This window comes from Lathyrus oleraceus, chromosome 1 (genome assembly GCF_024323335.1).
Source record: "Lathyrus oleraceus cultivar Zhongwan6 chromosome 1, CAAS_Psat_ZW6_1.0, whole genome shotgun sequence".
Classification (NCBI taxonomy): Eukaryota; Viridiplantae; Streptophyta; class Magnoliopsida; order Fabales; family Fabaceae; genus Lathyrus; species Lathyrus oleraceus.
Genome location: NC_066579.1, coordinates 9,103,357 through 9,130,825, shown reverse-complemented (window position 1 = coordinate 9,130,825; position 27,469 = coordinate 9,103,357). Strand labels below are relative to the sequence as shown.

General features: G+C 39.9%; 1 protein-coding gene across 2 annotated transcripts; it reads right to left on the bottom strand.

The window, feature by feature from the left end:
- Positions 1 to 8,183: 8,183 nt before the first annotated feature.
- On the bottom strand, positions 8,184 to 10,355 carry LOC127121710 (uncharacterized). 2 transcript variants are annotated; one of them, XM_051052227.1, is made up of 5 exons: positions 10,151 to 10,355; positions 9,139 to 9,672; positions 8,978 to 9,043; positions 8,808 to 8,873; positions 8,184 to 8,626 (listed from the first exon to the last, which is right to left on the bottom strand). In XM_051052227.1, exons 1-4 carry the CDS (start codon positions 10,337 to 10,339, stop codon positions 8,814 to 8,816), a joined length of 849 nt encoding a protein of 282 aa, XP_050908184.1. In that variant the 5' UTR covers positions 10,340 to 10,355; the 3' UTR covers positions 8,184 to 8,626; positions 8,808 to 8,813. The 2 variants fall into 2 exon arrangements, with proteins under 2 accessions (XP_050908184.1, XP_050908137.1); XM_051052180.1 differs by having other exon boundaries at positions 8,308 to 8,873.
- Between the last annotated feature and the right edge of the window lie 17,114 nt (positions 10,356 to 27,469).

Sequence of the window (27,469 nt, the reverse complement as noted above, 5' to 3'; positions counted from 1 at the left end):
TGCATTGAGGTTTTTTGAGGCTGTTAGGGAAGAAATGATGTCTCAGCCATGGGAGACAATCACAGGTTTGTCCGAAGATGCATCTCCGGATTTGATCTGCATTATTTTCGAAGACACTTCTCCGGATTGGACTCTAGCAAAATTTTGGTTTATTCTATGGAATTTGTGAATTTCTCTTGACACGCTGTTAATATATGTCTTTGTTTTTGACGCATGTGCAATGGCTAAAGACAACACTGTTCAGATTAGACTCGGGCGTGTGTCCCAAACTGTGTCGGAATGATGTGAGAGGGCCGCAGTGAGGATCAGGAGACCACGAGTTGTTGATAACTTGTTTGATGGTGCATCTACATCACATCCCCGAGGTTCCCATCCGTCCGGTTCTCGAAGTCGACTCTCTCAGGCCTCACAGGAAGCAGAACCTGAAGTTCCTGAAGCCCTCGTTGACCCTGAAACTCAGGAGAAAGCCGCTGCCGATCTTGATGCCCCATTAGAGAGTTACCCATGAGGCCCATTTCACACATTCTTATTACATCTTTATGTAGTCCATGCTACTAGGTATGCTTGACATGGAGATATTTCTTTCTTTCTTTTGCAATACATATGTTGTTGACTAATTAAATCCATATTGATGGTTATATTTTCTTTTTACAAGAGCGTGATTGTTTGAAATTTCTTAACCATGTCAGGAATATTTTGGACCTGCCACAATCGATTGCTTGGTTTATCGATGTTATCCGCTATTTTGGGCTTGCCGATTTATGTTCTTCGGCTTACATGATGATAAACCACGACATGCTGACGACTTTTGCTGAAAAGTGACATTCAGAGACGTCGTATTTCCACCTACCTATAGGAGAAATGACCATCACCTTGGATGACGTCTCATGTCTCCTACATCCTTCCCTCAGGGGGATATTACTAGACTATGGGAGGATCGGGCGAGAGGAAGAGGTCGACATGATGGTGCGCCATTTAGGGGTTGACCCTACTAAGGCTGCACAAGAGGCACATGACACTAGAGGTGCTCATGCGAGATTTAGTTTTTTGGAAAAGCTTTATAAAATCCATTTGCAGGGGGCCTTGGATGCTGAAGGTGATGACATGCAGGTTGAGTACCACCAACATTGTGCATTGAGGTGTTACCTATTTTTCTTGGTTGGCACACCCATGTTTGTGGATAAAAGTGCAATCTATGTCGATGTGGTCTACCTTAAGTACTTCACCGACTTGACTGCAATTCACGAGTACAACTGGGGGCCACTTGTTTAGTCTACCTATACTCGAAAGTGGGTGGGAGTTGTCTTTGGAAGACAAAGCAGATGACAGGGAGCTGCATACTTGTTACAGTAATTTATTGTTACTAATATTTTCATAATTCATTTGTTACACTTGTTATTAATATTGTATTTGAACCATTTGCAGGGATGGATTATCTCTCACTTCCCTTGCATCACGAAAGAGAAGTTGTGCCTTCCTACGATGAGAATTGGCCACGTGCAGCCGCTTTTGTTACGTACAGGAGGAATAGTCCGACCTATCCATTCAGAGTCTCTCTTGACCATATGGAACCAGATGAAGTTTGCTTTTACCCATACGATGGTCACCTCCATACACGTCATTTTAGCGTCATTTTCTTATACTCCAAACGTTTGGCATGTGGGTCATCTCTTATGTATCCATATCTGCTTGAGCGAGTGATGCGCCTGTTTGGCTACTTGCAGGTTATTTAGAGACCTTCCCATGAGTCTGCTCCTCCCGACGTCCATTGTAGAGATATATAAGCGATATTGGATGATTTCATGAGTCACCTGGTACCAGAGGAGTATCACAGAGAGACAACTCTTGTACATTGGGCTAGTTATGAGGGCTACATGATATGGTTCTATAGGGTGTCACACCCTATCATGACGCCAAACGCTCCTATAGGACCATTTAGGCCAGTTAACCAGGAGGTACTTAAGGTTCAAGATGAGCAGACAGAGAGCGTGACAATGGTCTGTCGGCATGTTGTGGATATGGGTAGAGCAACCATAAAGTCAAGACTCTTTCAGGATGGAAGTCCCTAATTGTCCCTTGTGGAGCGCATGGTTGTCGAGTTACAGCATGTCGTGCAGTACAGACGAAGGGGGAGACTGGGGATTAGACATACCCAGTAGTTAGTTTATGTCTGGATGTATAACTTTTAAGTATTTTCAGACAAATGTTATGTATGGTATTGACATTTTGGATTAATGAATGGGGTTTTGCTTTCATTTAAGTTTAATATAACTTCATTTTATGTTGATTTTACTTTGATATAATTTGTACTAAAAAAATCATGATGTTGAGACAATGGTGATGTTCTAAAATGACTCAGGGGGTTATTCGAAGATGTATATCGGGATACACCCAAACAGTATACAAAGATGCATCTTCGGACCTTAGTATTTTTAAACTTGGGTGAAACTCAGAAAATAAAGGTTTGGCATGATTTTGGGTGCGTATGAAGATGTATCTTTGAATGCATGAATGACAAAAAACAGATTTTCAAGGGTGTGAGATGCATGAGTAAGGGTCTAATGAGCAATCCTCGAAAGTTATTGATCGTGAGGGTAACTAAAACCCATATTGTATGTTGTAAGACGCAAATTGAGCCTAGTCGGAGGATCCAAAATAGTTGTTAGACTATTAACAAATCTTGACCAAAGCTTCTTTATAGTGTGACAAAGATAAAAAAGCCAATCATGAGTCGTTATTGTCTAATAATAGTTAGGGGCTTGCTTTTTCGACCCTTATGTGTGCTTTCCCGCCACTTAAATTTTTGTAACCATCCAGATGCACCGATGTATGATTGGGTAGATGCAAAAGTAGAAGGTACTTCCTCGGCTCTAAGCATTGAGGTCGCCCTAAGAAATGCTAACCTTGTGCTCGGAGACCCTTTATAATGATCAATTCTTCCAGTGCTATGAGAGAAGGGTATATGCAGTTCTTTTGACAACTATATGATCTCGTTCCATGATTGTTTGTTTACAAGAGTAAGACTTTGGCTACCTTTTCCTTAGTTTGAGGTAGCCGTCCTAAAACATTTAAAAGTTGCTCCTTCCCAGATTAATCTGGGGTCTTGGGCGTATAAAATGGTCTTTCAACTGAGTGCCGAGAACAAATCTCATAAGCCTTCTCTCTGCTTATTATTCAATCTTTTTTGTCCAAGGCGCACATCCTTAGATAACTTTCGTAACCAGGGGCTTCTTCAGCTTCACCTAGTCATCCATTGGTTTGGCTCCTTTACTCTGGACGAGGACAATTTCTTAAGACATTTTCTCTTGGTGAATCCCCTCACCCATAGAACTCATTTTTCTTTCTACTATCCTCACCAATTCTACTAAATACTGTCGGGTTTCCCATCCAAAGTATTAGTCTAAGATCCATTTTAACTAGGGTGTTGGCTCATATTGTATCCAGTCGAGTTCTCTTTCTCTAGACGATGTAACATTGAATGGGGAAATATAGTATTGGTTTCAGGGACTTGTCTATAAGGACAAGTTCAGTCTCAGTGAGGTGACCTCTATCAAAGTGAGGAAGAAGCGAATAAATACCCATGCTATCTTGAGTGCAGTTAATCTTGAGGAGAGGTGGGAGATATTTGGTGAGCGTAGAGTCTTCATGCTTTTTTTACATGCGTGATTGCATTTTGCAGATAACATGGATAAAATAAGCAAGTTGAATATTTTCTTCAACCTTGTCGATACCTAAGGCATCCAGGATGCAATGAATTTTGGTACTTCTGTCCCTATCCCTATTCCTCAAGAGGCCCATGTTTGTTCTCCTACCCCTATTAAAGAAGCTCATGCTTTTGTACATGAGATAGATCTCTTGGATGCTGTAACTACTTTTATTGTGAAGGATCTAATATCGCCTCCGACTCCAACCAAAAGCGCTCGGGATGAAGGACAACAATCTCCTCAAGGCGAGGTTTCTTCGAAACAGACTCGTGAAGATGAGGACGATGCTTTTGGGGAGGTGACTCCTTTCTTTAAGATAACAGATATCATATCTTTCCATCTTCCACGCACTCTTGAGGAGGTTTCTGTTATTTTCTCGACGTCAGATTTATCCTTCGTCCAAAATCTTCTTAAGGGGGATAAAATGGAAATGGCTTCGGAGCTGGTTCACATCATGTTCAAAGTTGCTTCTATTTTTTTCTCTCGTCTCTACTGAACGGGGTGATGTATTGGCCCCGGGTAGTCTCTTCAAGGAAAGAGATACTTGGAAAGGGAAGACCGAAGTTATGGAGCTGAAGTGCACTAATCTTTCGAAGGGACTAGTTGTATTGTAGAAAGAAGTTAACGCTTCTAACTCTTTGCAAGAGGCGGTGAAAGTACACGACTCTCTTTCTACCTTAGATCCTTATGTTATTAGGTTAGAGGGTTATCTATTAGATGTAGAGAATCAATACAAGACCACTTCTAATTCTGTTGAGGAAAAGACTCGTCGGGTGGAAAATTACCGGAAAGATGTAGAGGCATTAAAAGCTCTCTAAAATGAGGTGGTCGACCTGATGAGGGCGCCTGATGATGCTATTTAGCAAATTATGTGGGGCATGCTCAGAGTCCGAGAATGAGTAGTGGAGTTGGCGAGGAAGTTATGCCCTGATGATGTGATTTATGTTGAGGCGATGAACTCATTTACGTTTGCTTCCGGTGTGACTCAGGGAGGTGGTCCTGGTGCCCCGACTTCAAATTCCTCGGGTTGATTTTTCCTTTTGCTTTATATTTGTTATCTCCTATAATGTTTCTCAGGATTTTGTGTCGTGAGTATAATAATTTTTTATATTTAATGAAATATTTTACGAATTATTGTAACTTTGGAGCTAGTTTTTCTACCATATAGAGTCTTTTCTCTCTTGAGAGTTTTGGTAGAACAACCGGTGTTCATCGGTGATGGTGGAATATTTATTTTGTGCATGAGAATATTTATTGCTTTTCTTTATAAAAGAAATAATGCGCTTGACTAAAGTGAAATTTCAAGAGTGCCTATGAAATTTCTTGCTTCTGTGCAGTTACCATTCTTGATTCATGTGTTTGCTCGCTGTTTTTAGCATTTGTATTAGTAATATATATATATATATATATATATATATATATATATATATATATATATATATATATATATCACATTTGACAATTTATTTACACTTCTTGAGCGATGCATAGGATCAGTGAGGTTGACGTCATGTTGTCGTACTTTGTACTGCGCTTTGCATCATAGAGAATCATTCCCCAACCAAAGGTAGGATCTCCTTCCCTACCCCCGAGGCTTGGCTTAGATCGTGGTGGACGTCTCCAGGCCTACCACTTACGCCCTTGGACTGGTTAGATCCAGGGAGTTCCAGCTACGCAGAAGTGCGTTTAATAAGCCTTGGAAGCGAGGTGTGCGTTAGATCCGTATCAGAATCACAAAATTACATTAATTTTGTACCAGATACATAATTGGGTGTAGAGTGTGCTTTAAGCCATATTGGAATTGCAGAAATGCGTTAAGTCCACATCAGATACACATAGGGAATGAAACTTTCTTAAGTCATATCAAAATCACCTAGAAGCGCTAAGTCTGTATCAAATACACTTTCTTGTAGACAATGAATTTTAAGTCATATTAGAATCACATAGACGCGTTAAGTCTATATCGGATACACAATAGGATCAAAATACACTTAAGTCTATCGAAAACGCAGAAGTGCATTAAGTCTGTATTAGAAACTTATTCATTCACTTTATCTTTGTCATCCTGTTCTGGGATTTTTAGGAGAAAGACACAAAGAAACACACAACAGAAGAAGAAGAAATATACAAATGTATAGATATGTACATACTTTCATATTAATAATGAAATGCATTCATTACAAATAAATTATGGAATTTCGAGGTGGATAACCTTTATTAGCGACCTCAGATTGGTCAAATTGTGTTCGGAGTCTCTGGCCGAAGTCTTTCCTAGAATGTCGTGTTGATGTTCTTCGTGCTTCGAAGCATCTTTTTTAGTTGGGCGGTGTTTGAAGTATTTCATATTTGTTTTTTCCTGGGGCTCCGATGTGGAAAGATCCTGCATAGGGATATGGGTGAGACTTCTTTCTTAAAGGCGTCTTCCTGAGTTGGATGGGGCACTGAAGTACCTCGCTTTGGGATTTGCTCACTGATATGCCATTGGAAGACCAAATCCTCTAGGAATATATCGTAGAAGCGTTTGACTCGTCAGATTTCTCTGTTCAATGCTTCAGCGAGGCTCTTTTGCTCGTTGGGATAGGTGAAACTCCTTGGGATGAGAACTTTCTGATCTAAGCCTTCCCTCTAGGATGGTGTGACCGAGTAGTGATTAAAAGGGGTTGTCGAGGTCCGAGGTGCTTTCATATGGAACCTATGGCCGATGTATCCTTTCACTTTTGGCGATTTGTTAAAGGGGGCTTGCTCGTCAGCTTATCCAAGCCCTGAGTGATGTTACTCGGGAACATTGCTCATGTGCTCTGATACCTCTACTCTCTATCTGGTACTCCCAAACTAGCTTCTATTGATAGGACTGGGCCAAGCAATAAGGGAAACATCATATTTGACCAGAGGCAGACCCGTTGGCTGGTCGGAGGTCCTCTGGTTCCTTTGGAAGGTGCCCTAGACTAGATTTGTGCATGTCGTTAATTATGAGCTTGCAGTATCTTCTAGGTAGCCACAATAAGTATCCTGGTTGGGATTGGAAATACAAGTAACATTAGATCGAGGACAGACAACGAGTTCTTAGGGTAATCTTCATGGATAAAGCTTTCACACACCGACACACATCTAGATCTGACTCTCAAATCCTTCCTTTTGTTACCATGCCTAATTTCTGAGAAAATCGAAGATTCGAACTTCGGAGAATTGTGGTTGAGAAGATGACTAGTCGAATAGGCTACAAAAGATACCTGATTTTATTTCTGAGCGCTTCTTGATTATGAGATCTGAGAAAGTTGTGAACGATAAATTGAACGATGATTCTAGATTCAGTGAGAATGTAGGAATCAGAAACCGACATGCTCTTGATTCAGTACCCTAAGGAGGTTACGAACTGGTAAATCCGAGATTTGGATCTGGACCGCAATAATCCATATCTGGAATTTATGAGTTTGTTCGACGTCGTTTGCAAAACGAATGTGATTTTCTTGGAAAACACGAGAATAAGAAGTTGATCCCCACATACGTGACCATTACTTTGTTCGAAAACCAGAAATGAATGTTCTAGCCTCACGAAGGAATCAAAAATGGAAAGAGTTGGAAATCAATTGATCTTGAACAATGCCTCCGATCTCCTTTATGGTGGCGCGGGGTTGACGTGCATAGTTAGCACTCCAACGTCCAAGTCAGTTCAAGATTTAAGATGAGTATAGGGAAATTAGAGATCGGAAATTGTGTACCTTCTCATAGCATGTTAATTGTTTTTATATATTGGGTTTAATAATGTGGGTTTGAGATGGATTGAGCTTCGGTCAATTTGGCCTTTTTCCTGGCCCAATGCACTTCTTATCTATTTTCTTATTCTTCACTAAAATTGTCTTATTGACAAGATAGTGAAAAACACTTGTGAGAGTTTGATGGTACTTGTGGGATGTTTTGTTCAAGGGTGTGATTCTCTTGAACAACATTCTTGTTTGGTTCTTGATATTAACTTGTCAAAATCTCTTTTTAGTTCTTTAGATGAGATCAACCAGTTAAAATCTCTATTTGATTGTGATGTCAGCCTTTTAAAAACTTCGTTTGGTTTGGGGATCATTCTGTGTAAACTATCTCATTGATGTAAAAAGGTTTGTGGTCATATCTTTAAAATCTCAAAACTTATTAATGAAACTCTCAGGAACATGAATAGGCTAAGTGATAGGTTGAACTTATACAAATCTTTGGTGATAGGTTGAACTTATATAAGTCTTTGGTACACTTTGGTGTTTGAAGTCGCTTAATCTACATAAAAAAAATGATTTAAAAAAATACATTCATAATAAAGATAAAGATCATTCTAGCTTATGGTGTATACCAAAGTAGATAAATTAACCAACTCTAATCAATTTATTAAAGCTATAAACTAATTCTAAATCTTATGATTACTATTATCATGTAATAATGGTAAGTATAATGACAACAAAATTCAAGCTTCATAAAGGCAAGATTTAGCAAGTCACGTAATTCGAAGCTGGCATGTAATTCGCCTTATTCAACATTTTTTCTAGTTATAATTTCATCATGGATTATTGAGCATTTTGTTTACAAGATATACATAAATTTTAGATTCTTTCTGGTCTGATGATAATAGTATTCAATGACTTGCGATATTTAACGATGTATTTGTACTCAAAATACTCTTACAATGGCATTGAAAAGATATCAGGTCTCTGGAATTTAAATTTAAACTTTCGATTTCAGTTGTATAATTGCCAGGGTCAATCAAATGAAACACAAGCTGCTGCTGCTGCTGAAGAATTGTGGCTCCTTACCGATTATTATAAGGCAACAGAGCTGGTTGAATGGACATAGAGTGGTGTTGATGGCAATGAGACCTTGCTTTTGCCAATAATTTGTGGAAGGGTGCAACTTGAAAATCAGTTTAGCAGAGAAGTAAATGAAGTCTGCATTAGTTCATTTTCAACATCAAATGACAGATTAAAAAAAAAGTCATAATTTACCAAATTGAGACCACTAAACTTTAAGAGAGATAGATACACTAATAAATTTTCAGATCATTTAGAGCTATCAGTGATTGCTTGACAAAAAGAGCAAACAAGATAGAGTCTGTTGTACTTAAGAGACCTAAATTCAGTGGTCATCTTCATTGATTCCAGGGCAGTTATCCAAGAGGACAGAACTTGATTCATACTGGAGAAATAAGAAGGGAAAAAAGTCAATTTGTTGCGAATATTTGTGGTTTCATCTTTTGAAAATATATTAAAACTTTTTAATAAAACCACATGTTCGCTTACTTTACATCCGCAGAAGAGGCAGTAATTGTACTCATCCCTCAGTTTCATCAAAACATCGAGCAAGTCCTGCATCCATTTCATTGTCAAATTTGCTATCGATTCAAACATGGATTACCAAGTTCAATAAAAATGAAGTTAATATGTATTACTAAGTCACACACCTCTTCTGTTATTTCTTCTTCCTCTTCTTCATCTTCAGCCTCGGCATCATCCTCATTCTTTGGTGGCTCTACAATTTCCCGATTCTCCAATTGGTCAAGGGCAGCCTTAGCCTTATTAAAATTAACAATAACTCTCCTACTCTTCCACCGCGATTTCTGCCTAGACCCAAATTCTTCCATCAGAGCCTCCTCATTCCTCCTTTTCCTGTGGATTGTGATTTCCTCCCTTTTCTTCTTCTCCTTATGGGGATCCTCTAAGCCTATACCAGCTCGTGACCGTCGAATTTCAATCCCTACCGGTTCAGCCCTGCCTGAGCCCTCCTTGCCAAGGGCAGAACCTGGAGTATAACCCATATTTTGGAGAAGCTTAAACCCAATGTTGGATTGTGGTATTGGAGCTTCAACTTTTGCTAATGTTTGTTCATCCTCTTGTATTTGCTTCCTTTCTCTTTCAATTTTTCGCCGTTCTTGCCAGTTTAGAGCTTTCAATTGACTCTTGGAAGAGTTTATTGAAGGACCTTTTTTGTCAGAAATCTGCATAGTAACAAGGGAGTTATCAACATAACATTTTGCATAGTCCCTATAAAATGCTAAGTGAAAGATCCATGCCCATGTTCTGAACGGAATACAACAACAATAACAACCGAGCCTTATCCCACTAAGTGGGTCCGCTACATGGATCAACTCCCGCCATAATGTTCTATCTAAGACCATACTTCTATCCAAATAGCTGATCTTAAGATCTTTCAAAGAAACATGGCACATCAAAATTTTATAGTTTCTCAGATTGCATAGATTGCTCCCCTACATGCACCATAAGTTTCTACTACAGATTCTACACAATAAAAGTAAATATTTTCTCCTACGAATAGTAGCTGCATAAATAATAAGAGTAAAAGGGAGCCAAGTGATTATTAAATTACACCACTTCATTTTTTCGTTCCCAAAATCAAACCTAAGCTAAATTTTGAAGGTGAAATCGTAGAATTATTCGAAATGAACAAAATGTTACCCATTTTGAAGAAGTGTTTGGATTTGGAGGTTGAATAGAATCGGTAGGAAGAAACCTAGAAAGGTCACCCATGTAGTCATCATCTTCGTTGTTCGCTTTTGATTCAGCCATGGCCAACATTGCCACTTCACGCAGGTGATGAATTGAACGCAACCAGAGATGAGCCTGCCAAGGCCCACCCGCATTCATTCTCCCAGTTGAGCCCAACAAGGTTTAGGGGTTCAACTCAGCCCGATTTGAAATTTATATAACAAACACTATTAAGAAATTTCTTTGAAATTTTTTCTGTACATCCCCACCTTGAGTTGGCACCTCCATATTAAAGTTTCAATTACACTTAGGCCCTTATTAATTTTTTTTTGGATATTTTTTCAAAGTTTATGTAAGTATTGGATTTTTTATGCAAGTATCTGATTTTTTTTAAATTTTATTGTTTAGATAACGAAATATTAAATATTTTGAAAATATATCAGATTTGTTGCAATAGTATGAAGAATGATCAAATGTTTTATATATTGTTGGTAAAAAAATCATGGGTTTCTGCAAAATTGTTGAAGAAATACAGAATATTTAAAAAATTCGGTGCAATTTTACTGGTGTTTTAAAAAATTCGGTGGAGTTATACTGAATATTTTGAAAAAAAATGGTAAAAAATCCAATAAAAACAACTTTTTTTTGGAAATTTTGAAAAATCCGGAAGCAATAGTGAGATTTAGAAAAAAAAACATAATTTTTTTTTGACATTTTTAATAAACTATATCAGATAAAATATATACATATAATACAAAAATGTTACAATATCATTACAAAATAAAACTATGTAGATTTCCTAGCTTCTTCTTTCCAATGTCTAATATGTCCGCATATGCTGATTCTCACGCTATTGTAACTTCATTATAGTTTTGTCTCCATCGGTCTGTGATAGGAGGCAAATGACAATTGAATTTCAACTTCACCTGAATCCAATGACTGTTGTCAACAAAATCAACTATAATAATTTTGTGACTACTTGAAGTTATCACTAATGGGAAGAATGCGATGTTAAGCTTCTTGGACAATGAGACCAATATGGCACTGTATCTAGAAGCAATAGGGTAATCCATATCAGGAATCGTCATCCACTTCTCACGATCCTACACACCCAAGCTAGCTACCTGCAACACACTCATAACTTCCGGTACTATGTCATATAACAAACTGGAATACAGTTGTTGGTGTTGATAAACTTTAGAATCTAATTGTGTCTGAAGCACATTCCAAGACTCTTCGCCCCATCTAAGTAAAGCTACAATAGCAAAAAAAACCATAATTTCTATCTTTATCCACATCAACAATGTCATTAATGTACTGATGTAAGAAAATAGAAAATTAAGACAAGTAAAGAAGTCTTGAAAGCATGCTAACTGGTTGACTTTTTCAATTGGTTTTGTAAATGATCTCTTCGTAGACTGACTTTCCTGCGAGCCTTCGAGATACTCCCACTGCGAAGGATCACTATGCATATCACTCTCTTCATCCTTTTTACTATTCGTATTTCTCCTCTTTGGATTATACTTCACTGGTGCTAGACACATGGAAGTTATGAGTGGATGTGTTAGTTCTTGAACTTTTTTCTTCATTACCCTTTGGCCTACAATATCCAGTGTACTGAAATACCTCTTCAACTTTTCACATTCTTCTTATAAATCCAATTGTGTCTCACTTTCTTCTTCAATGAATAATTTCTTCTGAAACCCATGAATCAATTCTAACGGAACATGCTAACCTTGTAATTGAATACTTGTAAGTTCACACGTACAAGGTAACCCATGTGTTGTTCTAATGAAGCAACCACGTGCAACTTTGTCACAACCAATTAATTTTATCCTTTCCAGCTCCTTTCTAATGTATTGTATACACTGTCTTGAAACAAAGTTGTGCAATCTAGAGTAAAATGGAGTGTTATACTGATGCTCAATGTTGGCATAACTTTTCTAAAATGATACTCTAATTGAATAAAATATGCAGGGAAACCATTAGGATGTGGACCGCACAAATGAAGCATATTGAACTACTAGATTTTTTGGTTTATGCGAAAAAATCTGCTATACCGATTTTTTACTTTTCAATGTTACCCAGATTTTTTAAAATATCTGGTAACAACACAACCAAAATCCGAAAAAGATCAGATTTTTTCCTAAAAATTTAGTCAAACTTCAAGCGATTTGTGAATTTTTCCAAAAAATCCTATAAAACTTCAAGAGATTTCTGTACTTTTCCCAAAAACTCGATAAAACTTCAAGAAAATTACGGATTTTTTAAAAAATATGGTAAAAGCTCATACTAGAATTTTAAAATGTCGGTAAAAATACATAAAATTCCCCTCTTGTGAAAATTTTCATACCGAATATTTGGAAATAACTATAAAAATTTTGTTTTTACCAGTTTTACATAGAGTAATTTTTTTATTGAATGTGAATTTTTAAAAGATAAATAATGTGAAGGATATTTTTATCATTATAAAAAAAATATGGGGTGTCAGATCAAAGTAGAGGTTTCAGAATAAAATCTCAATTTCTTTGTATCTTTTTATAAAGTTTTTTAATAAATTGTTTAATTTTGTTATTTTAATTTAATGACATAACATACTTTTGAAAATTTATATATACTTTTAACAACAAATAAATTTTATGATAGAAATATTAACTAGTTTTATCTCTTTAAAGAGAAAATTTCTAAGAAATATCAATATTTATTTTAATATTACTAAATGAAGTTTCTTAGGTCATGAAAATGTTTAAAAGGTATTTAACAATCTTAATTGAACAACAACGTTTAGTCGGCTATATGGATCAATTTATGCCATAATGCTTTCATACTTTTATTCAAATTGTTAATCTTGAGATCTTTTTAATAACCTTTTTTTATCAATTTTCTAGGTCTTTCTCTATCTCTAACTATTTGATTCCTCTTCAATTGATATACTCTTCTTACCATAAAATCTTATGTCTTCTCTCTATATATTCAAACCACCTAAGCCTATTTTATACCATTTTTTCTACTATAGGTGATATCCAAAGTTGTCTCTAATATTATTATTTATAAGCTCATTTTTGCACACAAAAAATCATTATGTCATATTTGTCATACGGTGAACTGACTTGGGGTGTTTTGCTTTTTATCGCAATGTCGCGGATAGCAAGAGTTGCCACCGACTTTTCTTTTATCCAATAAGGAAAGGAGGAAAAGAACAGGAAAGACCTCAATAGATTTTGGGTTCGGGAGGTACATTATACAAAGGGAAGGTGTTAGCACCCTTTGTATCCATGGTTATCCATGAGCTCTTAATTGCTGGATCACTTATATTTTGTCTGAAAAGTGTTCGTGAATTGTTTAAAAAAATGTTTCGAAAAGAGAGTTTAACTTTGTAATGATTCTCGTATGAATGTATACAAAGTGTTTATCTCGTTTGATTTTGAAAACGGTTTAGAAAAATGTAACTTAGTAATGATTCTAGTATGAATGTATACCAAGTGGTGATTTTCTAGGATTTGCAAAGTGTGAGGGGTGGGAAATGTTTTAGGTTATGATCCAGCAATTGAGAGTTATACCTTCCTAAGGTCTTTGTGGGCATTTCCTATCCTGAGGAGGGTAAAACTGTCCTTACTATTGAGAAGTAAGTAATTTTATCCTTTGGATATAAAGGGACATCGTAGGGTCATCGCTTGGTCATTGAAGGCAACATTTGTAAGGATACCTTAGCATTCAGAGGGACGATCATCATTTAACCGTAGGCTACACCGAAGGGTCATCGAGGGGCAAAATCATTCGAGGGCAACATCCGAGGGACTATGATTTATGTTATGATGATTTAATCGAAGGGTCTTTGCTAAGTGTATCCCCACGTTCGCGGGACATGACCGTAATACCGTAATACCGTAAGGCAACAAAGAGAGGTCCAAGGTCACATATTCAAAGGCCATGTTTTACAATTAAGTATTTAAGATGAATTTCCACATTAAAATTAATTAGGCAATTAGGATGAATCTCCCCATTAAAATTAATTAGTTCGGAATCCATCTCCATAAGGGTATCCCTCAAATAAAGTGGAATACCTAGCAAGCCACCTTCTTCGGGAGTATGTGAGCCCTTACAAAATTCCGCAAACAGGTCAGAATACCAGATGGGGTGCAATCAAGAGTTGCACCAAAGCAGTAATAGTATCAGGTAAACAAAGCATGGTTATAATAAAACAGGTCAGATGGGCAAAGATCAAAATAGAGCGAAAAACAGCGGCATCCATTACAACAATTCAAGGTATCCAGGCATACTTAAGTCCACATGCAAAACCTCAAATATATTTATGAATTCAATTATGGTATCACATGTGAATTCGGAACATAAAGCGGCGATAGTAACGCAAACCTGTTTGCAATTGAATTGCAACCTTGAATTGGCCGATCGGATCGAATTGAGCGGTGCCGCCGGCTTTTCCTTCAGGGTTTCCTTTAGGGTTACTCGGAATAAGTTAAACAGTAGTCCTGAACACTCCACCACAAGCCGGTAGGATTTGTTCTTGGATTCTTCAACTAAACAACAAATTAAAACGAAGGAAATAAACTAGATCCTAACGTAAGGTTAGATTCGGTAAAAAGGTACACAATAGTTTCCGTTGTAGAAACTATTGTGCGAAAAGAATTAACTAAAATGCTAAAAAGGAAATAGGAAATTGCAAGGGAAGTAATGTAGAACTCGTAGGAAAAACAATGCCTAAGCTGCTGGAAAAGAAAATAGGCAAAAGCGAAAACGGCAAAGGAAAAAATGTGGAAAAGCTTCGGGCCCCTTTTGGTTTTGCAAGTAGCTATTTATATATGCTTCAGTAACCGCTTCCGCTGCCAAAAAGGTCTTCAACGTGCATAAAAGCATGGCGTGGATATAGGGCTCAACACTCCCTCAACGCTCAACGTCTCTGAGGCGTTCCTTGCGCCAAAAATGTAGGGGAATGGTGTGACGTTCGTCACACCATGTGTGACGTCCGTCACAGGGGTGTGCAAGGCGTGACGCTCGTCACAGCCTCTGTGACGCTCGTCACAGGTGCAACACCTGTGTTCTTGTACTTTGGGCTGGGCTTTGCTATTTGGTTCGTTTTCTCTCCTTTTTGCACCTCTTTTCCTCCATTTTTGCTTGTGCTTCCAAATAAGCCACCTGAGACAAATAGGAAGAAAATACCGCGTAATATCTAACAACATAAAGTGAACTGAAATAAATAATGATAAAATTTAATTGAATTAAGTCCTAAAATATGATATAATTTCATGTTATCACTAGGCGAGCGTGTAGCGAACAAGCCAGTTTGGGTCATTCGTGAGCTGGGCCTTCGTTCCTTTAAGATCAGTGTCATAAAAATGAGTCGGAGTGCCCTGAAAAAATGTCTTGAAATATTAATGGGCAAATTTTAGGGTATGACAGCTGCCCCTGTTCAATATTCTTGAACCGAGAGAGTCAGAATGGTATGTATGCCATTCGTGGTCTGGAGGTGGAAGATTATTGAACACTTAGAACGCCCCAAAAATTTGCACTTGTCAATTAGTTAGTCTTGATGGAGATGGGCTTAAAGATGCCATCTAGGAAGTTTGATGATGAGAGCTTCAGAGTGCGTCGTACGTTAGAAGATATCTGAAGTCACGGGTGTCACTGGGTCATACGCTAGACCGTATAGTGGGTCATTCATTAGGCCGTCGACTTCCCTGGGGATTTAGAATGGGTCATACGCCGCTGGGGATAAAGGATCAGAATGGATCGTACGCTAGATCGTATCTGAGTTGCGGAACGAGCCGTCCGTTAGGCTGTATCGTTACTGGGGTGAAGGATCAGAATGGATCGTATGCTAGATCGTATCTGAGTTGTAGACTGAGCCGTCCGTTAGGCTGTACCTGATGATGAAGGAGGGGGTAGTCATACGCCAGACTACACTTCAGAATGTACCGTATGCTAGGTAGCATTTGAGGGGATGAACATCCAAGCGGGTCGTAAGCTAGACCGTCTCTGAGTAGCAGGACGAGCCGTCCGTTAGGCTGCATCTGATAATAAAGGGGTAGTCATACGCCAGACTACACTTCAGAATGTACCGTACGCTAGGTAGCATCTGAGGCCTTGAAGGTCCAAATGGGTCGTATGCTAGACCGTATTGGAGTTGTTGAAGGTCGGAATGGATCGTACGTTAGATCGCATCTAAGTTGAAAGAGTCATATGTTGAGCTGAATCAGAATGAACCGTATGCTAGGCTATATCTGATAGTATTTGTATATGTTGTATTTGCAATAAATGTCTGGGATGGGCTTATAGATGCCATCGTTAGGAGGATGTCAGAATGAATGTTGACATGGAGTATATCTGAAAGATGTAGTTGAATCCTGAATGTAATTGATAAAGATGTCTGTCTGGATGGATCTTTGTTTTGACTGTATCAGGAAGATAATTAACCTGAAAAATAAAGTTAGCTTCATGCCATGTCATGATGCATGAGATGTTTTATGCTTTCGAAAATAACTGCAAACGATGTATGCATGCGTATGCTGTGAAATGATGTAATGAATGAATTATGCATCTGAAAAGTTCTTCCAGAGGACTCTACTGGGGAAAACAAATCTCAATCTTCTGGTTTGGAGATACTGGTATCGGTGATCCTTTCTTAGCTGGGGATACTTGATTCTGTCTGAGGATAGAAATATTTAGCAGAAGCCTGGCTGGGGGTGGAAGAGATGACCAATTTGTCTAGTAATGCCAATTGCTTTTGGGGAATAACTGGCTTTGCTGGGGAATAGAATTAGCAACGGATTCATTGGAAAGCATGGTTAGACCTTCTCCTCGATCCTGAAGTCTAGTAGTAATCGCTATTTCTATTTTATGCACGCATTTTTGGTAAACATTGATCATATTCAAATGCATATATTAATTCAAATTAAATCAATGGACGTTTACGCAAACAAAGCAGACAAAGTAAAAACGAAATCATCTTTTTGGAAACAAAATTATATTGATTTGAAAGAGGGCCTATAAACAGGCAATTTGTGTACAAGGAGACAAAAATCCTAGTAAGAGGAAATTGTCAAGAAAACAAAGAGAAAGCTATGCTGAAAACGTCCTATTGACTTTAATTCCACTACTGCCATTATGTCTTCAAGCCTCTCATTTCCTGTTGTCGGATAGAAGTGATTAGCTTGTTCAGTCCTTTGAACTTGGATGAAGCTGTCTGAGAACGGGACATAGTCATACGCTTTGATCCCTAATTTTTGCCTGGACCGCCTTTTCGGGTTTTCAATCCACCAGGATACCCCTTTTTGCCCAAGCCGCCTTTTCAGGTTTTCGACTTGCCGGGTGTACATTTTTTATGTTTATCCCTAATTTTTGCCCGAACCCTTTTGGTTCGCCGGGATGCCCTTACTTTTGCCTAGATACGTCGACCTAGCGGGTCTCTTTTATGCGTAGTATTTTTTGACTATGTCTGCGTTCACGGGATGCGGGAAGTCTTCACCGTCCATTGTAGCTAGTATCATGGCTCCACCAGAGAATACCTTCTTAACTACAAATGGCCCTTCGTACGTGGGAGTCCATTTGCCTCTGGGATCACCTTGTGGTAGAGTGATGCGCTTTATCACCAAGTCGCCGATTTGATACACCTGTCTCTTGACTCTTTTGTTAAATGCCTGGGTCATGCGCTTCTGATATATCTGTCCATGACACACAGCCGCAAGTCTCTTCTCATCGATCAAGTTTATCTGGTCGAGTCGAGTCTGAATCCATTCATCTTCATCTAAGCCCGCCTCTTTTATGATTCTTAGAGAGGGAATCTGGACTTCCACTGGTAAAACGGCTTCCATTCCGTAGACTAAAGAGAAAGGAGTTGCTCCTGTCGAAGTGCGTACTGAAGTGCGATAACCGTGAAGAGCAAACGGTAACATCTCATGCCAGTCTTTGTACGTCACCGTCATCTTTTGTATGATCTTCTTGATATTCTTATTAGCAGCCTCTACGACACCGTTCATCTTTGGCCGGTACGGAGAAGAGTTATGGTGTTTTATTTTGAACTGCGTGCAGAGTTCAGTAATCATCTTATTGTTCAAATTAGTACCATTGTCAGTGATAATTCTTTCAGGGATGCCATACCGACAAATGAGATTATTCCTGATGAATCGTGCCACCACATTCTTGGTGACAGAAGCAAATGAGGCGGCCTCTACCCACTTTGTAAAGTAATCAATAGCGACAAGGATGAAGCGATGTCCATTAGAAGCAGTAGGTTTAATCTCCCCAATCATATCAATTCCCCACATTGCAAAGGGCCAAGGTGCGGTCAACACGTTCAATGGAGCAGGAGGTGCATGTACTTTATCCGCATATATCTGGCACTTGTGACAGGTTCTGGAGTGATGATGGCAATCAGCTTCCATGGTAGACCAATAATACCCTGATCTCAGAATCTTCTTGGCCATCGTATGTCCACTAGAATGAGTCCCGAAAATACCGTCGTGCATATCTTCCATAATCTCTTCTGCTTCCTTTTTATCCACACAGCGAAGCAAAGTTGAGTCATGATTACGTTTGTATAATACTCCATTACTCAAAAAGAATTTAGCAGAGAACTTCCTCAGGAATTTTCTATCATTGATAGATGCCCCCTCAGGGTACTCCTGAGTTTCTAAATATCTTTTTACTTCGTGGAACCAAGGTTTCTCTTCCACTTCATCAGTATTAAGCTCATAACAATGTGCAGGTTCATCCAATCGCTCAATGGTGATCATGGGAGCTTCATTGTCCCATCTGACTCTGAACATAGATGACATGGTAGCTAATGCGTCTGCCAACTGATTCTCTTCTCGTGGGATATGTTCGAATGTTATCTCTTCAAAGTATGGGATTAATGTCATCACCCGTTCTCGGTAAGGGATGAGATTCGGATGCTTAGTGTCCCATTCTCCTTTGATCTGACTGATTACTAATGCTGAGTCTCCGTACACACTCAAAAACTTGACCCGCCGGTCTATAGCAGCCTTGAGTCCCAAAATACATGCTTCATACTCAGCCATATTATTGGTACAATGAAAACATAGTCTAGCAGTGAAAGGCGTATGGTAACCCTCGGGAGAAATGATTACCACACCAACACCATTGCCCAATGCATTAGAAGACCCATCGAAAACCATAGTCCATCGGGATCCTAGTTCGGGTCCTTCCTCCGGTCCAGGTTCTTCATAATCAGTAACAAGCATGACATCCTCATCTGGGAACTCAAAGTTCATAGATTGGTAATCATCCATTGCTTGATGAGCCAAATGATCGGCTAGCACACTTCCTTTGATTGCTTTCTGGGTAGTATACTGGATATCGTACTCTGTTAAGATCATCTGCCATCTTGCTATTCTTCCGGAGAGAGCGGGTTTCTCGAATATGTATTTGATGGGATCCATCTTAGAAATCAACAAAGTGGTATGATTCAACATATACTGTCTTAGTCGGCGAGCAGCCCAGGCCAAAGCACAGCAAGTTCTCTCGAGCAGTGAGTATCTTGTTTCACAGTCGGTAAACTTTTTGCTAAGGTAGTATATGGCATACTCTTTTCGGCCAGACTCGTCATGTTGTCCCAACACACACCCCATTGAATTTTCTAACACGGTCAAATACATGATTAAAGGTCTTCCTTCAACTGGTGGCATCAGAATGGGAGGTTTTTGAAGATACTCCTTGATTTTGTCGAAAGCTTCTTGACATTCATCATTCCATCTCATCTCTTGATTTTTCCTCAGTAGTTTGAAGAGGGGTTTGCAGGTAGCGGTCAAATGGGAGATAAATCGGGCAATGTAGTTCAACCGTCCCAAGAAACCTCTGACTTCTTTATCCGTACGGGGAACTGGCATTTCTTGAATAGCCTTCACCTTAGCCGGGTCAACCTCAATCCCTTTACCACTGACAATAAATCCCAGGAGTTTACCGGATCTTACTCCAAAGGTGCATTTGTTCGGGTTCAATCTTAGCTTGTATTTCTTCAACCTCTCAAACAATTTGTACAAATGATCGAGATGTTCCTCCTCAGTATGAGATCTGGCTATCATGTCATCCACATATACTTCTATTTCATGATGGATCATATCATGGAACAAAACCACCATAGCACGCTGGTACGTTGCCCCTGCATTCTTTAAACCAAATGGCATTACTTTATAACAGAACGTGCCCCATTGCGTCACAAACGTAGTTTTCTCCATGTCCTCAGGCGCCATCTTAATCTGGTTGTAACCTGAGAATCCATCCATGAATGAGAATACCTTGTGTTGAGCGGTGTTATCTACCAGAACATCAATGTGCGGGAGTGGAAAGTCATCCTTGGGACTCGCTTTATTCAGGTCTCGGTAATCTACACACATTCGCACCTTACCATCCTTCTTTGGCACTGGTACCACATTAGCAACCCATTGAGGATAAGAAGTAACAGCCAGAAAACCTGCATCAAATTGTTTCATCACCTCGGCTTTGATTTTCTCAGACATTTCAGGACGCATGCGACGAACCTTTTGCTTAACAGGATGACATTCTTCCCTCGTTGGCAGTCGATGCACTACTATATCGGTATCCAGTCCTGGCATGTCTTCATAAGACCAAGCAAAAATCTCTACATAGTCATGCAACATCTGAATCAACCTTCTCTTGACACTGTTTTCCAAGCCTGCTCCTATTTTGACTTCTTTCTTGTTTACTTCAGTACCCAGATTTACAATCTCAACCGACTCCTCGTGCGGCTGTATAGTCTTCTCTTCCTGCAGTAACAGTCTGGCAAGTTCTCCAGGTACTTCACAATCTTCCTCACTTCCATCCTCGGCTTGGTAGATCGGATTTTCAAAGTCATAATGAACAGTAGCGGAACTATTATCAACAGGATCCAGAGTGGGTATGGATCTGCAATTCGTTACGTGAGTGTGTGTAAGAAAACATAGCTTGTTTGGAAGATGACAGAAAAGATAAAGAGCGCAATATTTGAATGCAAAAAGTCCATTGATTTATTGAATATGAATATGCTTATGAAGATGACAAAACCCTTAACAAATTAGCTATTGTGCCCCGGGCATAGACACAACGCTTGGAGAAGTTCAATTGTAAAAAAAAACAAAAATTTGCAACACCAAAATAGACAATAACAATTACTCCTGACTAAAGGAAATCGGGATAGTGTCTTCAGCCTTCCAATTATTGAGTCTGTCGCCAATTGTTGGGAAAATCTAGCTATCCAGGTCGCAATCGCTGTCAGTGTCTTCTACAGTATTAATTTGACTCTTGGCTACCTTCTCGGAGCTAAACCCCAGGCCAAATTTGTCAGACTTGTACGGTACGTCGATCAGTTGACCCCAGCCAGTACAGCCACCATCTTCAACCACAGCTTGAGCGTCCTTCAGGGAAATCATAGCAGGAGGAGTCCGAATAACCTTGGGCACACCGGAAGTTGGCTTAAGGACAGGATTGGTCGGAGGAACTACTTCAAATGACTGATAAGGAGTCTCAATGAATTCACCATCCATCTCGACGTATCTGAAGGCATGCACACTACTGACAATGTACTCTTCTTCTCCACACACGGTGACAATTTTGCCCTCTGTGGGATACCTCAGCTCTTGATGGAGAGACGAAGCTACAGCACCTGACCCATGAATCCAAGGGCGTCCCAGTAAGCAGGAATAGGCAGGACGAATGTTCATTACATGGAAGGTAGTATTGAAGACTTGAGGTCCTATCTTGATAGGGAGGACTACTTCGCCATGGACAACACTCTTCGCACCATCGTAAGCACGTACCACAATGTCACTAGGTTTCAGTTCGATGCTTTTACAGTCCAGCTTATCCAGCACAGCTGTTGGCAGCACATTCAAGGAAGAGCCATTATCGATCAACACATGAGACAAAGTGATTCCCCTACACTCAATGGAGATATGCAGGGCTTTATTGTGATTCTTTCCCGCTGGTGTCAGGTCAGCATCGGAAAAGCCTAGGCCATTGTCAACAGCCAAGTGAGCAACATAATTTTCGAACTGATCGACAGATGTTTCCTGAGGCACATGAGCAGTCTTCAAGAATTTTATCAATGCATTGGCATGAGATTCAGAAGATAACAGCAAGGATAACATCGAGATCTTAGACGGGGTATGGCCCAACTGTTCTACCACATCGAAATCACTCTTGCAGATGATTTTCAGCACTTCTTCCATTTCTTGTTTGGCAACATCTTCAGTAGTAGCTTCGATCGGTATCTCTGACTGAGAAGGGTTGACTGGTTCCTTTCCTCGAGTTTCGGGAACTGGAGGTGAGATCTCTGGAGAGAAGATCCTTCTGCTTCGAGTAATTTTACTAGTCCCAACAATGCCATTAGGATTAGTAGAATTGTCAATTTGCTTTACGCCATGGATGTAAACATCACCGCCATAATTCCACGGAATAGCTTTGCTTGAGGAATACGGGATCGGGCCAGGTGCAGTGATGATTAGGGGAGCAACCCGGGGCTCAGCAGTAATCTTCACCGGCGCCCTGGTAGCGGTAATCTTCACTGGAACTTTGGACCTAGCAATCACAGATATTTCTTCAATAGGGTTTTCCGCCTTAGGAATCCTTTCGAAGCGAACTGTACGATCGTCCATCAACCGTTGAATACCATTCTTCAATTTCAAACAGCCCTCGGGCCGGAGTATGCAGAGATTGCAATCTTCAGCACAACCTGGAAATAAACCAGCTTGCAATAAATTCCTCTTTATGATCGGGAGAGGAGATGTTAAGTCCGCCACATTGGAAACGTGATCGTCATCATCCACGGCATTAACCGTCTTGTCATGATTAGGCATAGGGGCAGTGATGACATTAGGGGTCTCCGGAGGCTCAAACTCAATTTCTCCAGCTTCGATCATATCCTGAATCTTATTCTTCAATGACCAGCAATCGTTTGTATCATGCCCGGGGCTATCGGAGTGATATGCACACCTGGCATTAGGGTTATAACGAGAAGAGGTAGTGTTGGGATTCGTAGGAGGATCTCTGAGGGTGATCAAATTTGCCTTTAGCATTCCCTGCAGTGCCTGTGCCAAGGTCATATTGATCCTGGTAAACTGCCTTCTTGGCCTGTCTTGTTTGGGCTGGAAGTTTTGAGATGGTGGTGCTGCAATCGTAACTGCTCCAATGTCGTGGTCACGGTTTTTCTTGTTACGACCCTTTTGACCGTACACAGCATTTGATTCGTTCCTCCCCTGATAGGACCTTTTGGTGCTTGCAGAGGTAGCCGCCTGTATCTTTCCACTTCGGATGCCGCTTTCAACACGTTCACCTGTTAATATAAGTTCAGTGAAACCCGATGAGGAACTTCCCAATAGATGGCTGTAGAACGGGCCAGTCAGTGTACCCATGAACATGTCCACCAATTCTCTGTCAGTCATAGGGGGTTTGACTCTGCCAGCCAAATCTCTCCACTTTTGAGCATATTCTTTAAAGCTTTCTTTAGATCCCATAGTCATATTCTGCAACTGTAGCCGGGTAGGTGCTAGTTCAGAGTTATACTGGTACTGTTTATAGAAAGTTGTTGCTAAATCAGTCCAGGTGCGGATGTCAGAGCTCTCGAGCTGATAATACCATTCCAACTGTGTGCCAGACAGGCTCTCTTGGAAGAAATGGATCCATAGCTTCCTGTCAGTGGTATGCGGCTGAATCTTTCTCACATAAGCTCTCAGATGCATCTGAGGACAAGACGCACCATCGTACTTAGTGAAAGTGGGGATTTTGAATTTGCGAGGAATGGTCACATCGGAGACCAGACCCAAACTTTCGAAATCCAGACCGGGCGCCTTCTGACCCTCCATAGCTAGCATACGTTCTTCCAGCAACTTGTACTTATCATCTCTTGGAGAGTACTGTTCATTTTCATAATCTTCATCGTCATCCTCAGGGTTGGAGAAATCAGCATTCTCTTCCTCTGAATCATTCTCCGCCCCCTCTTCTGGACCATTCGGGATTCCAAACTTGACTGTTGCGGCCTGTCCTTTACGCCTTCTTCCCGGGTTAATGAAACTCACAGCTTTCTTGTCTTTCTTCTTTTCGAGCAAAAGAGCCTTCAGTTCCTCCTGCCCCTTGGATAAGCTTAGCATCATCTCCTGGAATTGAGCATTCTGAGTCTGGAGATCTTTGACAGTTTGTTCGAGATCCATTTTTCTGTTTGCAATGAAGACCGTGAGAACATTGAACTTGTAGAATACCTGTTATGCAGTGTTATGTTATGCTATGCAATGTATGAAATGTTTTCAAGGACTTTTGGAATTTAACTTTGCGTAAATCACCAACGAGAGAGAAATGTTTATTGCTAATTTCTTTGATCAATGTTCATTACAAAAGGAATAATAATAAAAATACAAATGAAAGCTCAAGTCTCCCAGGGGCGACTTCTTTTTGGGCGAAGATACGCATTGAGTCTTCGTTCCTCATTAAGCTGACTGGTAAGTTCTAACACTTTCTTCCTTTCTGCGACGAACTGAGTCTCGAAAGTATCCCTTTCCTCCCTCAACTGGATCCAGGATTTCTTTAACTCTTCAACATCGGTAGGCATATCTGGATAAGGAACGATCTGAGGAGTACCTCCTTCCACTTCTGGTTCAACAATCAATGGTCCGACCGCAAGATATGGCATGACAAGTTCACGAGCTCTTGCGCGTACCCATCTGAGATAAGGTTCCATAGGAATAGAATTTTTCTGTCCTAACGTACCTCTCTTCGCCATGCCCCAAGCTCGTACAAATCTTTGACGGAGGCCTTGGGAATCGTTGTCATAGTCGAACACAATGCCTTCGATGATCATTTCATGTGGACTATCTCTTCGAGCACAACCAAACTGTCGCAGAGCTAAAGCAGGATTATAAGTAATACCTCCTCTTATTCCTAGGAGTGGTACATTAGGGAACTCGCCACAACGGTCAATGATGGTAACCTTTTCCTTGAACTGAGGACACCAACAGATGTCTGGGTGGGAGAGCGACATTATCCTTTGAGACCATTTCAAATTCTGCTCGTTCTTCAAGACTGATTGAGGAAGGTGCGAAATAAACCACCTAGACAACAAAGGTATGCAGCACATGAGAGTCCCTTGCTTCTTCATGGTACGAGTGTGGAGGGAATGCAAAATGTCTCCCAGCAAGGTAGGTACAGGGTTATGAGTGAGAAATATCTTAATAGCATTCATGTCTATGAATTGGTCTGGATTAGGGAATAACACCAAGCCATAGATTAGCAATGCCAGGATGTCTTCGAAAGCACGGACATTCATAACTTTTAAGAATTCTCGGGCCTTATTTGTCAGGAATTTGGCAAGTAAACCCTTAACTCCACTCCTTGTTACCCAATTAGCTTCAATGTTGGACTTCGTCATGTGTAAAGCTGCGGCAACTTCTTCAGCCTTCGGAACCTTTTCTAAACCACTGAAAGGTATTTGATCAAGGATAGGTATCCCAAGCAGTCTGGAGAATTCTTCTAATGTGGGTACCAACTGATAATCTGGGAATGTGAAGCAATGATGTTTAGGATCGAAGAACTGGAATAAAACTCTCATCATATCTTCTTTGAAACCAGTGGTAACCAAATTGAGGAGAGAACCGTGTTTCTTGATGAACTGGGCATGATCGGGGAGCTCTGACACTAAATTCTTCAGTTGAGGAGAGATTGCTACAAAATTGATCCGGATGGTCTTCCTGGGAGCCATAGCCTTACAAAACAGAGCAAAGTTAAATCCCTAAGTCCTTGAAATGGTTAGTACAATGTTATGATGTCATGATGTTATGATGTTATGAGGTTAAATAAATAACAAGCACAAGCAAGTCACACAACCATCATTCCTAGGTTTTAAGGCTTGCATGAGTTCCATAGGTAAGTACCCTCCCCACTGAAGTTTAGTTGGTTCAACCTGTCCTAGAATAGTAACCGGGTTCTAGAAGGATCTCAAATCACCGACCTTCCTTTAAGTCCACTTCAGTGCAACACCAAGTGGTTGACCGAAGCTTCCCTAAAGTCCAATCTCAAAGAGTGTAGTATCGAGTCTCAACCAACCCCAGTCGGAACCGAAGTCAGTTATCTCACTACTTTCTAATGGCCAGGATGAGTCAATTAGGGTTCTAAAGGTCTGGTTAATGCTTTAATGACACCGCGCGGAAGCCAAATTTTTCCTCAAGTGAACATGAGGAACATCAGGACATCCAAAGTGTCACATTAACCGTAGCCATCATTTTAACCATTCCAGTATACGCCGGATAGTCGCGATGATCTATTGCTACTTACCTAAGGTACACTAGATCCGGGTGTAGGATCTTTCACTCAAAAATACCCAAGCAATCCCTTAAAAGTAAATCAGACAATTTGGAATAAGTGATCTTGTTTTTAAGGTAACCTCTCTTTTTAAAGTCCCCAGCAGAGTCGCCAGTTCTGTCATACGGTGAACTGACTTGGGGTGTTTTGCTTTTTATCGCAATGTCGCGGATAACAAGAGTCGCCACCAACTTTTCTTTTATCCAATAAGGAAAGGAGGAAAAGAACAGGAAAGACCTCAATAGATTTTGGGTTCGGGAGGTACATTATACAAAGGGAAGGTGTTAGCACCCTTTGTATCCATGGTTATCCATGGGCTCTTAATTGCTGGATCACTTATATTTTGTCTGAAAAGTGTTCGTGAATTGTTTAAAAAAATGTTTCGAAAAGAGAGTTTAACTTTGTAATGATTCTCGTATGAATGTATACAAAGTGTTTATCTCGTTTGATTTTGAAAACGGTTTAGAAAAATGTAACTTAGTAATGATTCTAGTATGAATGTATACCAAGTGGTGATTTTCTAGGATTTGCAAAGTGTGAGGGGTGGGAAATGTTTTAGGTTATGATCCAGCAATTGAGAGTTATACCTTCCTAAGGTCTTTGTGGGCATTTCCTATCCTGAGGAGGGTAAAACTGTCCTTACTATTGAGAAGTAAGTAATTTTATCCTTTGGATATAAAGGGACATCGTAGGGTCATCGCTTGGTCATTGAAGGCAACATTTGTAAGGATACCTTAGCATTCAGAGGGACGATCATCATTTAACCGTAGGCTACACCGAAGGGTCATCGAGGGGCAAAATCATTCGAGGGCAACATCCGAGGGACTATGATTTATGTTATGATGATTTAATCGAAGGGTCTTTGCTAAGTGTATCCCCACGTTCGCGGGACATGACCGTAATACCGTAATACCGTAAGGCAACAAAGAGAGGTCCAAGGTCACATATTCAAAGGCCATGTTTTACAATTAA

Bases quoted from the DNA above. Each gene is read 5' to 3' on its own strand.
- LOC127121710 (XM_051052227.1), bottom strand. From the start codon at position 10,339: ATGAATGCGGGTGGGCCTTGGCAGGCTCATCTCTGGTTGCGTTCAATT. The intron at 9,673-10,150 runs GTAACATTTTGT...GTTACTATGCAG, and splicing joins CAAACACTTCTTCAAAATGG to ATTTCTGACAAAAAAGGTCC. The intron at 9,044-9,138 runs GTGTGTGACTTA...AAATGGATGCAG, and splicing joins AAGAAGAAATAACAGAAGAG to GACTTGCTCGATGTTTTGAT.